Consider the following 14,914-nt stretch of genomic DNA (forward strand, 5'->3'; position numbering starts at 1 on the left):
ATTCCACCACCGCGAGAGTGGCGGGGGAATAACTTGATGGAGTAACCGGTGAGTGCTAGATCCGCGCACTTGGGCTCATCGCCAGATGTTTTTAGCCATATTTCTGTCAGAAAGAAAACTCGATATTCTGACCGTTGATAAAATTAACTATTTATGTGCGCTTTTCCGGTGGTCCTATTGGGTGAGCATTGACTAATGCGTTACGCAGTGGTATCTCTTGGATAGTTGACATAAAGGTTGACGATTTAATAGGGATTTGAATTAGGTTATCTAAAATAACGGCCGAGTTTTAAAATTGCTGTGCCGGAAAGGGCGAAAGGGAGATAACTGGAATTATTCCTGTTCTACGCCGGCAAGCTTTGAAAGAACGTTTCTTTTTTCGCTTCAGTTTTCATTTATCTTATGTTACGTGTTTAGGCTCGAATAAACAGTAACAGAAGAAAGGTTGAAAACATCAAGCCTTGAAAAAATATAACATTTAATTTTCCTGGAAAATTATGTAAAAATAAAAAAATATTAACTTACGGTTTTAAGAATCGAAGAAAATTAATCGAAGAATAAAATTTTAGGAGTCGTAAGAATAAAATGTTCTGATGATTTCAAGTTCGAGTCCCAACGAAGAATCCAAGATGGAAGACGATGACGTATGCTATAATCTGTAGTGTTGAAGTCTACAGTTCCTTGTAGAAACAAGAAATATCACTTCTGTTTTGGAAATCTGAATAAATTTGGTAAGAACTGTCTTTGCTCAGGAATTTCATTATGAACACACGTATTTTCCAGGATAAATAATTAATCCTTTTGAACCCAAGTAATTTTAAATAACTCCAAACAGCACAACATACAACTTCCAGTGTAACAGCCCAACTAACACTGAGAATATCTCTCCAAAACAAAGGTTATATCGTATTCTAAAACGCAAAAGGGGGTCACGTGATCATGTTTCAGAACCTAGTAGAAATTATGTACTTGTTAAAGATCACGTACACACAGTGTGGTCTTGACGAAAACTAATCATTTTACTCTAAGAAAATTGTTTACATCTTAAGTCAGTACACCCATCATGACCTCGACAACAACCAATCATTTTAAAATAAAAATTGAACTTATTTACGTTGTTGCTACTAATTTTGAATCTCTAGGTCAACACCTGATCTTTACTAAAACAGTCAAGGCCAAACTATTTTCTGGGAAAAGTATCATCTCCAATGGATACATTTACATTACAATAGCATGTAATGAAAAATATAAAAAAAAGATAAAACTGACAAACAATTAAATTGAAATACATATATATTAAATCAGATATAATTAAATCAAATATACATAACATTTAAGTAATGATGAATGTAGTCCCAGATCGTTTAGTCTAGAGTACAATGTAGTGTGGAGAGCCAAGGAGTGGTCATTTAAAGCAATTAATGACTTGCGAGTATCACGTGATGGCGGTTTATTCCACAAGAAAGGAAGTTGTAGCAGTGAAGCAAGATACCTGAGAAAAAGTCTAACTGTTCTCGTTTCCAAAACAAGAAGATGAAGAAACACTTATAACAGAACAGCCAATGCAGGATGAACACAATAAAGTAGACGAAGACAGACAACAAGCATATATATCGTGGAAAACATCACAAATATCCAGAAAAGCTGTCTCAAGCCAGTTAAGCGATAGCGACCATCTTTATAATAACAGCAGCAGCTGAAGTAACACTGATTGTTGGTATAGCAGCCCTTATTAGTACATGTCATATTAGTAGTAATAGTAGTAATAATACAGAAGAATGAGAAGTAACAACATTTTCTCGCGCAGACCCATTAGTAGATGTCACAGTAATAGTAGTAGTAGTTGTTGTAGTAGTATTAGTAGAAGCAGAAGTAGCAATAGTTATTTTTGCTGCAGACCTAGTAGTATTAGTAGTAGTTTGAGGTGGTAGAGGAATGTCAATAGCGGTAGGAGAATTTGATAGACTGACAAATAAATAAAAATATCGTGAATGATAGATAGACAATCATACCGACAGAGAGACAAAGGAATTGACCTAGGTTGCTACATTCAAAGATAAATGAATGCCACCATGGAGTTTTCCGTCATTATTTATTTTGTCAGCCATATTAAGTGCACAATTACACGCAATCATCGTAACTGCAGCTATTTAAAATTTCTCGAATAGTCATTGTGGGATTTGCTTCAACATGCCAGATAAAGTCAGCTATTAAACATTTGGCTTGTTGCCATCTTGACGAGGATTGTCGGCAATTATTGGTTAGTTGGTTTTTTTTTCTTTTTCTATAAGAATAATTCTGTGCGTAAGACAACCTGACTTTATATGAAGACGTCACAGTCAGAAAGAATACACTAGTTAACTTGGCAAATTTACATTTCGATGGATTTATAGATGTTCTGTAAGTATGAATCTACTATTTACGATGATAAAAATACGTGTGTTTTCTATAGTACAACACAAATACATATTTAGTTTACCGCTGCTCACAATTGTGTGAACTCCTGTTGAGTCAATGTTTAAAATTGTAATAACGTTATACTAAATGTTGAAGAGTCGTACGTTTACTCACATTAAGATTGCTGAAAGTGCCCAGAACGGTGCAGTTGATGATAAATCGGTAATTGAATTCAGAGAGTTTAACAGTTTATCACGATTAGGTTAGTGAATGAGCATAGAGTTGTCCAAGTTTAGAGAGATATTTACACATTAAAAGACAGTTATCTCATTCATAGGTTATTTAATGAAAAATAATTGTGTTCATTTTCAACTATCGCGGTTATGAGGAAGAAATATCATGTACATGTCGTTTCCAGTTACTGAGGTCAATTAGACTAGATGAAGCTTCTTTAGCAACAACCATCTACAGCATTTAGGCCCGCAATTAACCAACCACAGTATTTACACCCACTACTTACTCTCCATCCACAATATTTACACCCGCCACTAACCACTAAATCCACAGTATTTACACCCACCAATAATTTCTCATCAACAGCATTTACACCCACCCCTAATCTCCCCATGTACAGTATTTACACCCAACCCTAATCTCCTCATCTAAAGTATTTACACCCAACTCTAATCTCCCCAACCACAGTATTTACACCCACTACTTACTCTCCAACACAATATTTTCCCCGCCACTAACCACAAAATTCACAATATTTACACCCACCACTAATTTCTCATCAACAGCATTTACACCCAACCCTAACCTCCTCATCCACAGTATTTACACCCAACCCTAATCTCCCCAACCGCAGTATTTACACCCAATTCTAACCTCCCCATCCACAGTATTTGCACCCAACTCTAATCTTCCCATCCACAGTATTTACACCCAACCCTAATCTCCCCAACCACAGTATTTACACCCACTATTTACTCTCCATCCACAAAATTTACACCCGCCACTAACCACGCATCACATACTCCCCGAACAGAAACACCCACAGTGGTCAGTACTTTGGCCAATTATTGTGTACTGATATGGCATGTTAATGCTTTTAACTTTGTGGACGGTAAGGTTTCCATCACTCTGGACTAAAAAAAATTCTCTCTCTGTCTCTCTCCCTCTCTCTCTGTGTCTCTTTCTCTGGACTAAAAAAATTTTCTCTCTGTCTCTGTTTCTCTCTGTCTCTATCTCTCTCTGTCTCTCTCTCACTCATGCGCACACACAGTAATTGCAAATACATGTGCGTGACTGATTCCTGTGCTTAATATAACCTTTCCTTTCCTTAGTGTCTTTACTTTCCATTAGTTGCTGGTACACTGGATGAATCAAATAGAATGTTAAATTGTATTGCATTAATTATGGTAGTTCAACACTCTTGTCCCTTCTGCAAGTAAAACAATAGCACACAGGCTATCTCTTTGCAGATGCATGACGTAAATACCTTCATTTTCGTCAAGTTAGTTACGGAAAAGTTTTACTTAAAACCTTTTGGACATTTTATTTTACGAACAAACTGTTATCTATTTAATAACTTATGAATTTAATAGTGGTTATGTAAATGACATAGACATGGGTAGAATTCTTTTCTCTCTATTTTACAGCCCTGTCCACACGTTAACATTGTAGTAGGTTGACAAAACACTTCACTTAGAGCCAAGAACCACAAACCACTGTCTGTGAAAACAATAACATGACCACAGCAGAACAGAGAAAAGTTGGATGCAGTCTGGTCACAGCTGGGACTCTGACACTAGAAAACGGTAAGTAATGGATAAATGTGTTCTAGCAATACAACACAAAAACTGGTTAGGGAAAAGTATGTATGTATGTATGTATGTATGTGTGTATGTGTGTGTGTGTGTTTGTATGTATGTATGTATGTATGTATGTATGTATGTATGTATGTATGTATGTATGTATGTACGTATGTATGTATGCATGTTTCTAAAGCGTTCACCTTTACCGGTCACTGCCATGTAACCTCTGTCAGTGTGGGTTCGAGTCTCGGGCTCAGCCGATGTGGGTATGTGAGACAGCTTGCCAGTAATTACCAGCGGGTCGTTGGTTCTTCCTTGGGGTTTTTCCGGATTATTCTTCTAGTAGTTAGACTAGCTGCCATGTATTGCCTGTCATGTGCTGAAAACCTGCGCGTATGTTTTAGTGTTTTCTAGTGCCAATAAAAGGTTAAATTTCCAAAATGTAAAGATGAATTATACAAAGATTAAGGAAGAAATATCCTTCTAAAACACAATTAAAAACAAGATGAAATATAAAACGTAAAGATGTTAAAATTCTTTGAAATGTACATGACACAACAAATACAAGTAACACGTGTTAAATCATTAAAACACGATTCAGATCTGCTCTGTGAACCGCAGTCCCTTATAACCTCAAAGATTTTCTCGGGTTCAAAGGTTACGTACAAATTCCTTCAAGCAGTTCACGGCAAAATAATTCTGTCTCGCGTGCAGGAAACTGACACACGGAACAAGAATGTGATTCACTGACAGGGTACATGCTCCGTTTAAGGTGCATCCTTTGTAGATAAGCACGAATTAGGTATGTGTGTCTGATACTCGATCGGCACAATACACCTCATCTCTTGCGTTTGTTTTATATGATCAGTGTCATTCTCCAACAATGGGTTTGATGCCGTTCAGGTTTTTTGTGGAGTTTTCATTCCAAATATTCTGCAAAGTTTGACGAACATGATGGTTTATAGAATATTTTACGTCAGTTTATGAAACCATACGGATGACTGTAGGGCATCTTTGGCAGATTTATCTGACATTTCGTTACCTTTATGCCAGAGTGACTAGGAAACCAGCAGTACAGAATAATTGTAACAGATTGTATGAGAGAATCATGTTTCTCTAATATCTGGTAAATTAACGGGTAGTCACTTTTACGATTCAGGAAAACCTTCAATGTGGAAACGGAATCTAAATTTTAATGTAACTTGTTTTCATAGGTTTCAAAGTAGTTCAAAAATTTAGTTACGGCTGTAATTTCTGCAGTAAAATTTCAGGCTTTATCTGGTGTTATGGGGCATTGCAATGGCAACTCGAACTTTGTCTCCATCTATCCAACTGTCTGTATTGTTATTTAAGATCTGATTTCATTGAATTTACTCTGAAAAAATATGTATTGAAGAGGTTTGTTTATCCCCAAAGGTCAAATATTAGTTTTTGAGGTTTTGATCACCACTGCGGTGACTTGAAATGCGTACTTTTGCAATATTTCCTATGCATTTCTAAACGAGGACGAACTTATATGTCAAAAGATGGAATGAAGTTTGGTTTCTTAATGTGTAGGAAAACATATCAAGGCTGGCTACGAATAAATATGGAATTACTAAGCGATCTAAAAACTATAATATCATTTGTATTGTGTAATTGCTAAATCATAGGTACGGCTGAATTGAATCATTCTTTACCTGAATTTACGTCGTCATAATGCATAATCGATACGTCCATAGGCTGAACATATCTACAAGATGTCATTTGTTTGCAATTCGATATTCTAATTGGCCGCTTGGCAAATCTTTTTGTTGGAAATATGTGTATCATTTATTTGTATTAAACTTCTCAAAGATGACATGCTCTAATGACTATACAAAGAAGAGGAATTCATTCAGTTCATCTGGTCCTTAATTGTTAACAAAAGTCAGGAAAATATGGTATCAACAAATCAACGAAGCCATACATAGGGTTTGCGTCATACTAAATACATCCCCAAAGATATGCACATGTTCATTCACAATCCACATTTTTTGAGACGACCAAATTAATAAATAAAATTAAAAAACAAGCATATTTTATTGACTGAGATGGTTATTTAAAACAGCAAAATAAATATTATTTAAATTTACACATACACAAACACATATGTAACACATAATTCTGCAATTTATTCAACTCGTTTATTTGGTCTATTGGGTGGACATTCATATGTAAATGAGCCGGTCGATATTACCATATGTTAGGTTTTGTTTTTGCTGATTTTTTTACGTATGGTGCTAAAATGTGAGATCAGAAGAGATGTATTAGTTTGCTTTCTTTTATAAGGAAAAAATTGAATGTTCAAAGACATTTATTTTATTCACTCACGGTACGGTGTCGCGTTCAGACTACCTCGATATCCAAGCTGATTTTGGGGTCGGGGTGGGGAATATAGTAAATATAAACCCTAAAGAAGACTGTGATGACGATGACGACGATTGTGTTGCTGATAGAGCATCATCAGACAGAGGATATAAATGTCTCTGACATAAATGTTGCTGACATAAAATAGATTATAAAACATTTTAACATAAGTTCCATGTACGAAAGTTCTTAATAGTTTGGAAGCGAGATGTCACAAGAATAAAATATGTATTTTGATAGGTTATTTTTCCAATGCGAGTCCCCCTCCTCCAAAGTTGCGGGTGTTACTTGGATGGTTTCTACTATTTTTCTCCGGGTTATTTCTGCACCGTGTGTACCCGCAGCCATCAATAGCCTACCATGTGCTGAAAAATGGTATTAAGCCCTACAAAACTTAACCATTTCATCTTCACAGAACATCAGGATGCCATCCATTCCCTATTGATATGCAAAGGGTGCGCTTAGCACCTTTGACATGAACGGATAGGATAGGTAATTGAGACCTTTACATAAAACGACGCTGACGAATTTATCAAGTAACACAGTCAAGCTATGATATTATACATTATATTGATAGTATCGATTACATATTTTAAGATAATATGTGTTAAAATGTGTGGTATCATGCTTATATTTTGGATTTATGATATCAAAAATCGAATATCTGATATAAATTAATTTTGATCTCGTAAAATGATATCACAATTATATTAGTTGCTATAGTATAATAATTACACATCAGAAAAAAAATGAATCACAAAACAAGACACAAGGTAAAACGGCATCACATATTACGAAGATTTATATGGAATTTTGAACAAAATATTTGGCATGTGAATTTATATGGACTGATTATGTACGTGCTATTATACTGATATGTGTAGAAACTAGATGGAACAAGATTGAACTATCGCTCCAAACTAACCTAACAAAAGAAGGGGTTGGTATGCGCTAATGTTGGCTGGTCACATAATTTTGTGTAGCGCATTCAATGGTGCTCGAATACATATATCTCTGTTGATATCAATTCGAGCAGATCACATTCGTTTAGGGTCCATATATGGTGTCAGGATAATGTGGCTGGGAGGGAAACGTGCTACATGTCTGCGGCATGATGCCCTAGTGCTAAACATAACTATAAACTGCCACATTGCAGACATCGTAGCGATATGACTGAAAAAAGTTAAAGCTACGTTAAAAATCCAAAAATCACATCATTCATATATATATATATATATATATATATATATATATATATATATATATATATATATATATATATATATATATATATATATGTATATATGATACGTTATATTTCAAGTATCATAAAATTAATTTAAGTTAATATATATTTGAATTTGATTGTATTAGATTTATGATTAAAAAATCAAATATATGATGTAAATTAATTTCGATTCGCAAAGCAAGCAAGAAATTCAATTAGTTGCTATAAATAATTTTATATCTCATAATAAATATTACTACCTAAAAGAAGGAAAGAGGTAAAATGGCGTCTCATAATACAAGATCTGAAATCGATTGATGAACAAACTGTTTTGCTTTTAAATTACTATGCGCATATTATGGATATGCTATTATTATGTTATTCTGTCGAAGCTAGAATGAATATGTTTGAATTATTGCTCCACCACAACTCAACGTCAACCAGGGTTTGGACTGGTCACATAAGTTTGAGTAGTGTTCTTGAACAATTATAATGTGTCATAGTTTTGAGTTCAGCACATTATTTTAGGACCATATATGAGTGTATATTCACTAAAATACTGAAATATATGTCCTAAATCCCTAGACGAGCCGTTGCTTTGTTACGTGGTGGATTTGGTTATCGTTATCTGATCTTAGTTCATCCGTTGAGAAGACGAGGACCACTTTAGTCATCCGGTGCTTTTAAGGGGAACTTATCGGTCTGTGGGTGCGCGCTGAATGTTTTCATATGCGCCCTGAATGTTCTATGGCACTGTGCACTGAGGATGTTCTGTTGCAGCTGTCCCATTGGCCTGGCAAGCTGCAGCATCTTTTCCGACTGATAAGTGCCACACACTCCTGTCGTGGGCAGTCTGCTCCCATGTGTCAATGCCTATACCAAAAATGCTTCTAAAACGTCTTCACGCTGTCCTTCTAGGGTTTCCTCTGGCATCCTTTGGAGAGTGTTCCTTGCTGGAGCTCACCGTAATGGAGTTGTTTTGGAAGCCCCTGTTCTGGCAATTCTATTCAAACAAGTCCTTATATTTCCTGGATGAGGGCCTTATGATCTCTATAGTGGTGTTGTAGACAAGTCTGACTCCACGTTCTGGAGGAGTGGTTTGAAGAAAGTTTTCAAGAGTACTAACAAAGGACTGTTGGAGCTAGAGTACTTCAGTTGGAGATGTTCAGCCATTTTGGAATCTTCTTGCCTTGCTGGCGTCTCTTAGTTTGGATACCTATGTTTAGCTTGGAGACTAGACTTGGTCACACGTACATCCCGCCTGTCCGTCTCCTGTCTATCAAGTAGTCGATCAGACCCAGTTGATCCATGTGAACCTGTAGCTGTAAGGAAGATAGTGTTAGTGATCAGTTCATGCGAAGGTCTGAATTAATAGGAAACCATTGCAGTTTCAGCAACCGACATCATACTTTCCAATGGTACCTTCCCAGGAGATGTTGTCAGATCCAATTCTTGCATTCAGGTCACCAATGATGACGAGCTTGTCAGATTCGGGGACAGCGGTTATGATACTGTGGAGTTCAAAAACTTTGTCCTTTTATTATTCCGGGTTGGTCATAGTTGGCGCATCGGCACTGACGATCGTGAAGTGCTTTATTCCATTCGATCGGAGGTGTTTCATGGTCATAAACCTGTTGTTCACGTCCTTTGGAAGTTCAGTTAGCTTGCTAACAAATACTGACTTCACTGCAAAGCCTACTCCGGCCTCAGGTTGCTACTCACTTATTCTTCCTCTCCAAAAGGTGTAGCCAGCGCCCCCTTCAAAAAGTTCGCCCTCTCCTGCAAGCCGTGTTTCACTCAAAATTGCAATGTCGATACTGTATCTGACTATCCTCTGCCAATTAGGGCAGTTCTATCTTAGGTCTGTAGGCTTCACTTATGACCAAAAGTGTGCGTAAATTCCATGCAATGAGGGTACGAGGAATGATTCTCATCTTTTTCTTTGCAATGTTTCGATGTAGGGTGCCCGCCAGTTGTGGTTATCTGGTTAGTGAGAGAGGAATCATGCAATTTTAGGGCATCCTTTTTAGCCTCTTCATCATTCAATGGATGTGAGTGAATCCTGAAAAGGGTTGCTCTGTCACTCAGGGGCGTCCGAACTCCACTGCTGTTCTGTGCAAGTGAACAACGACAGATGGCCTGAGCTGCATGTGTGCATGTGTACCCACACCTGGCGTTTCGTCGATAGACCGTTGCCACAGGACCTCCTGGAGAAGGATGACCAAGTAACTTGTGCGATGACGTGGTTTAAAGTGAGGGACAGTTGCGCGTCGTCGACCTTACTCTCGTCCAAGACCATCTGGATCCAGTTGCAAGACAATGTCAAGACGGCTTGAGATTGAACCGAATGCAGTGGATGACCAGGACTACCTGCTCATGTTCTGTGCACTTCACAACGTGGTGTTAGGAATCTCATTCCTGCCCGTCGAACTAGCTATAGGTTTCCAATGCTCAAACCGCCTAATCCAGTCTTCACATGCTTGGGTAGGCATGGTTCTTGTTACCTTTAGAATCTGAGGGACCACGGTGTTATTGACCAGAATAAATAATAAAGCAAAATGACAAAATAATGGATGGAATAAACAGTGATAGGAACAGAGATTAAATTTGTTTCTGAATGAACTAAAACAGATATTTCGTGGACTGCCACATACCATCTGATTTGGCACATTCTGCGTAAAAAGTTTTGATACAATGTTTCAGATTTAAGCTAGCTATAGACGCCAGAAAGGGTCTTACAAATATGCAAGTGACAAGGGATAAACTGTCTTCTTTAGTTGGTTATGAGAATGGAAAAAATTATACTTACAGTTTTACATCCTGAAATTTCTCAAGATGTACTTTCTTAGTTCTGCAAATCCGAATTACATGAGCCATGGCATGGGTTCTCAAGATTGATTACACATTTCGAAATTGTATTTCATGTAGAATTGGCGCAGATAATCCAATCCATAATCACGAAATTTCGTAGAATCGACAAAACTACTAGACTCTATTCATTCCAGATCAAATTGTTGCAGTGCGCATTTATTCACAGTATGGCTCCAAATTTCAGTTTTAAGTAGAAAAAACGCCATTGTCTTTCGAAAGTGATGTCTAGCGCGCGACTAAGTTCAAATTTATCTGGGAGGAGTTATGTGCGCATTAATAATATTGTTGTGTAATGATGACTCTGCGCTTGTGTAATTGTGTATTTAATTTGGAATACGGTATATATTCAGTTACTTTATTTCTTGTAGCGTATTTTTCTTTAAATAATTAAGCCTTAGGTAGAACAAGAAGATAAGCATATAATAAAAAGGTTTAAGGTCATACTTACAAAACTAAATGTCATGTTGCTGCTCTAAGCAATTATTCTGTCATTCCAGATAATTTTGAAAGACTTCTCTGACCAGTATATATATATATATATATATATATATATATATATATATATATATATATATATATATATATATATATATATATATATATATATATATATACGTGAATGCAATAAACTAACAAAGAACACTGCAAAACTAGTTTATAATCAGCCTGAGCGCTTTCGACTGTTAATGAGTCTTTTTCAAAAGCATAGAAAAGACAACCAAATACAACTGCAATTCGTACCCCGGACGAGCCCCCATGTTTCTGTTACGATTCTATGATCACAAATTAAGCAACAAAAAAGAACAGAAAAGCCAACAAGTTTTGTAAAACTTAGCAAACAATTTAATTATTGACGTTATAATGAAAACGCGAGGGAGACATACAGTATAATGAAGGAATCCAAACTAATATTTATAACGGTGAATGAAACATCTAAATGCGTGAAAGTTCCTTATAAATTTCAAAACCCTAAATGTATTGGTCATCCATGAACGGTGTCGTTATCGAAAGGGCGTTGTCCAGAATTCCTTCGAATAATTTATAAGTTCCAGAAAACTTTTACAGTCCAAATAATAAGCAATTTCTATTTCTACTGAGCAGTCCAAACACGTTTTTACTTCCTCTCGAATAACATCCAAGTACAACGTAATACACGTCTGCCGACGTACAGCAGGAATACAATAAATGTGAATGATTCCAAAAATAACAATTAGTCTGATTGCTTGATTCTCTCCATACCTAGACTGTATTTTGCAATAAACCCCACGTGACAGGGTAAACTACTCATTTTGCGTCACTTTAGCACATCAATGCGACCTAGCCCTATCACAGGGAAGTTATAAAATTATTCTAGAAACGTCGAAACCCTATCAGTCATTGAGAAATTAAGACATAAGCACCATTTAGATTTAGGTATTAAGATGATTATTTGTCAACAAATACGTAAATATAGATCCTATGCAATATTATGATTTTAAGAGATTTAAGTCACGCACGCAAAACGTAAAATAATACTATGTGCACATTACATCCATGAATAAAAAATTAAAATGTTAGATAAAATCATGTTGCAGGAGTTACAAAAAAACATATATACATATATGACAGCATTCAGCACGAAAAAGACATTGCAACATTATGGACCCACTACTGAAGTTTCACGAAGGGAGGGAAGAGACGGCGAGGGCCTGGGATTGTTTTTAGATAGAAAAATCACTATGATGCATATCTTGTTCGTCATAAAGGATGAACTTTAATTTCCAAGACATTAAATATAACATTAAATAGAATATTAATACAAAGTCAAGAAAATAGTGGAAGTAAATATATTAAATACAGCAATAATTTCTCTCAAACCAAAGCCATTTTATAAATCTTTTGAATTAGTTATAAAATAATGTGTAATGTAATCTTTCTCCGCCGCCACATGCACAAAACCACTTTGGTTACCGTTGTTCTGTACATTTGGTTTTATTCTTTCTTATCCGCTGTTATAGCATCCGGCTTTTACTAATGAATAAAAATGTTTGTTCGACGTTTTCGTAATCATTTCTGATCAAGAAATACATCAACTGTTATTTTCTGGCAGGATCTTTGAATGCATGCCAGTCCTATCTATGAACGTAAGTTAACGTTTTGAATGGAAACGAAAATAGGTATCAAATTTTGCCAGCCACATTTAACGTAAATATACACATCATTTAAACGATGAAGCAAACAAATAAACAGACTTAGACATACAATGATTGAATATTACACATATTGTTTGCAAATGCATGATCTTAGATGTATCAATTTTGGTCACCAGCTTGAACTGGCTTTTTAGCCATAGTGTCTATATTCCACGCAAATAGGTGCCATAATGGCGGAGAAAGCCTATGGCTTCTTAATGTTCGCTTTTTCTTTATTACAAGCGGTCATGGAGAAGAAGCAAATACATATTTGACGAAAAGAGATCAACCTCTTTTATCTGTATGGGTTTCATCTGAATCGAATTGGAGCCAAAATCCCCCGTTGGATGCCTAAAATGATATTTCATCTCACAAGTGAATCATTCGTTAAAGAAACTCAACATAAGTTATTTTAGAATTGATTAGAATATATTTATATTTCTGTTCATCCTAATCAAATGTTTACCTATTAGCAGCTCAGCAAGTTTGGATAATTGTTTATAATAAAAAAAATGAGAAATCCGTTTGACTTTGCCGGGACCACACAACTCTTAAGCCTAGTCTTGTCTGTCAAAAGCTCTAAACAATCAATGCAGCTTGGTTTATATGTCATAATCTCATTCACCGTTTTCTTGGCTAAAACTTCCACTTTCAAAATATATATTATCATGCTAATGGTCCGACGAACAAAAAATAACATGAACACGAGTTAGTGTATAAACGTTGATATTATAACTCGAACTATACAATTTACATATTTTTACATTTATTTTGGAATGTGGGATCAGCTGTCTATTGAAAAGGTGGAAATCGTCGGCGTTTTGGTGTAGGGTAGACGCTTTCTACCAGGCCTAGCAAACTTTAAACGATTTTATCTCGAGTACTCCCTGGATGAAATCGATAGAAAGAAGACATGTCTTAGAAATTGCGTGCATAATATTCGTTTGACAGACAAGACTAGGCAACAGAGTTGAAGACACTTGAGTTAAAAGTCGACCGTTGCTCTTTAGTCACGAGGCTACTCACTACGTGCCGTCGCCAGAATACAATGCTCTAAGTCTACATCCCAATATAAATATCTAAAATGGGATTTAAGGGAGAGAGAAAACTTGGGCTAATGACTGCATTGACACACTTTATTAGTGTCTAAAGGGTGGTTCAAATGTTTCCTTTACTAGACTTTTCATTCCAGAACTTATGTTGAACGATACCCCTTGGTACACTTATTAAAGAATATTTTTATGATTGCAAACATTCATAATACCAAGTCTGAAAGTCTTTGTTTTTATTACTTTGATACACAAATAGTTCTAAGAAAATACACTAATAAAAGGAAGGAAATACCTTCTATTGTATAATACGTTTGTATTGATATTTTGGTCAGTATTCTAAGAACAATAAATTTAACTGCATACGTTCAGTGACATTATGTGGACTATTCATATCCTGTTCTAATTTGTAACAGCATTAGCCTGGTATATTGTCAACACAAGCGAAGAATTATGTCTTTTTCTTCTCCGTATTTGCCAAGTCTTCAAATTACGCGCTAAAATCATTCTAAATAAATGATCTCGGAAATTGTAATCTAACTTGAGAATGATACAGTTATTGAAGGATACGGTTTTCTCCATGTTACATCTTGCCGTCAGCATTCTTAGCAGTGGTGTTATCATAACGTAAGGGTGATAATACCGTTTGAAGAATATGTAGCAGATGGTACAAATGAAGAATGCAGAGGTTTACATATTTTTATTGATATACTCAGGGTAGTACATGCATTCAGGGATGCGACGATATGTCGACAAAAATATAAGCTGCATTTTTTATTATTTGTCATTGTTTCTTTGCAGTTATGTTGTGTTGTAATTGTTTTATTTGCTCTTTCTTATTTTCTTTGATTACGATGTTAGTGTTTTGCCTTTCCATGCAGAGTAAACGTGCATACGGACATCTGATGGGAGATTCAAAATATTATATTACCTGACCAAGGTACTAAGTACTTGGGGATAAGGATAGACCCAGGGTGATAGTCCTTCATTGAT

At 35.9% G+C, this 14,914-nt stretch overlaps 1 protein-coding gene across 1 annotated transcript in view; it reads left to right on the top strand.

Moving 5' to 3' along the window:
• Nucleotides 1-4,147: 4,147 nt before the first annotated feature.
• LOC149799955 (uncharacterized) overlaps nucleotides 4,148-14,914 on the top strand; it is an 85,995-nt gene continuing 75,228 nt past the window's right edge. The window contains exon 1 of the mRNA XM_089958321.1: nucleotides 4,148-4,217. Within this exon, the coding sequence (XP_089814447.1) occupies nucleotides 4,148-4,217 (70 nt within the window). The remainder of the gene's footprint in view (nucleotides 4,218-14,914) is intronic.

The sequence above is a fragment of the Sinohyriopsis cumingii genome, chromosome 5, assembly GCF_028554795.1.
Source record: "Sinohyriopsis cumingii isolate HCF-2022 chromosome 5, ASM2855479v2, whole genome shotgun sequence".
NCBI lineage: Eukaryota > Metazoa > Mollusca > Bivalvia > Unionida > Unionidae > Sinohyriopsis > Sinohyriopsis cumingii.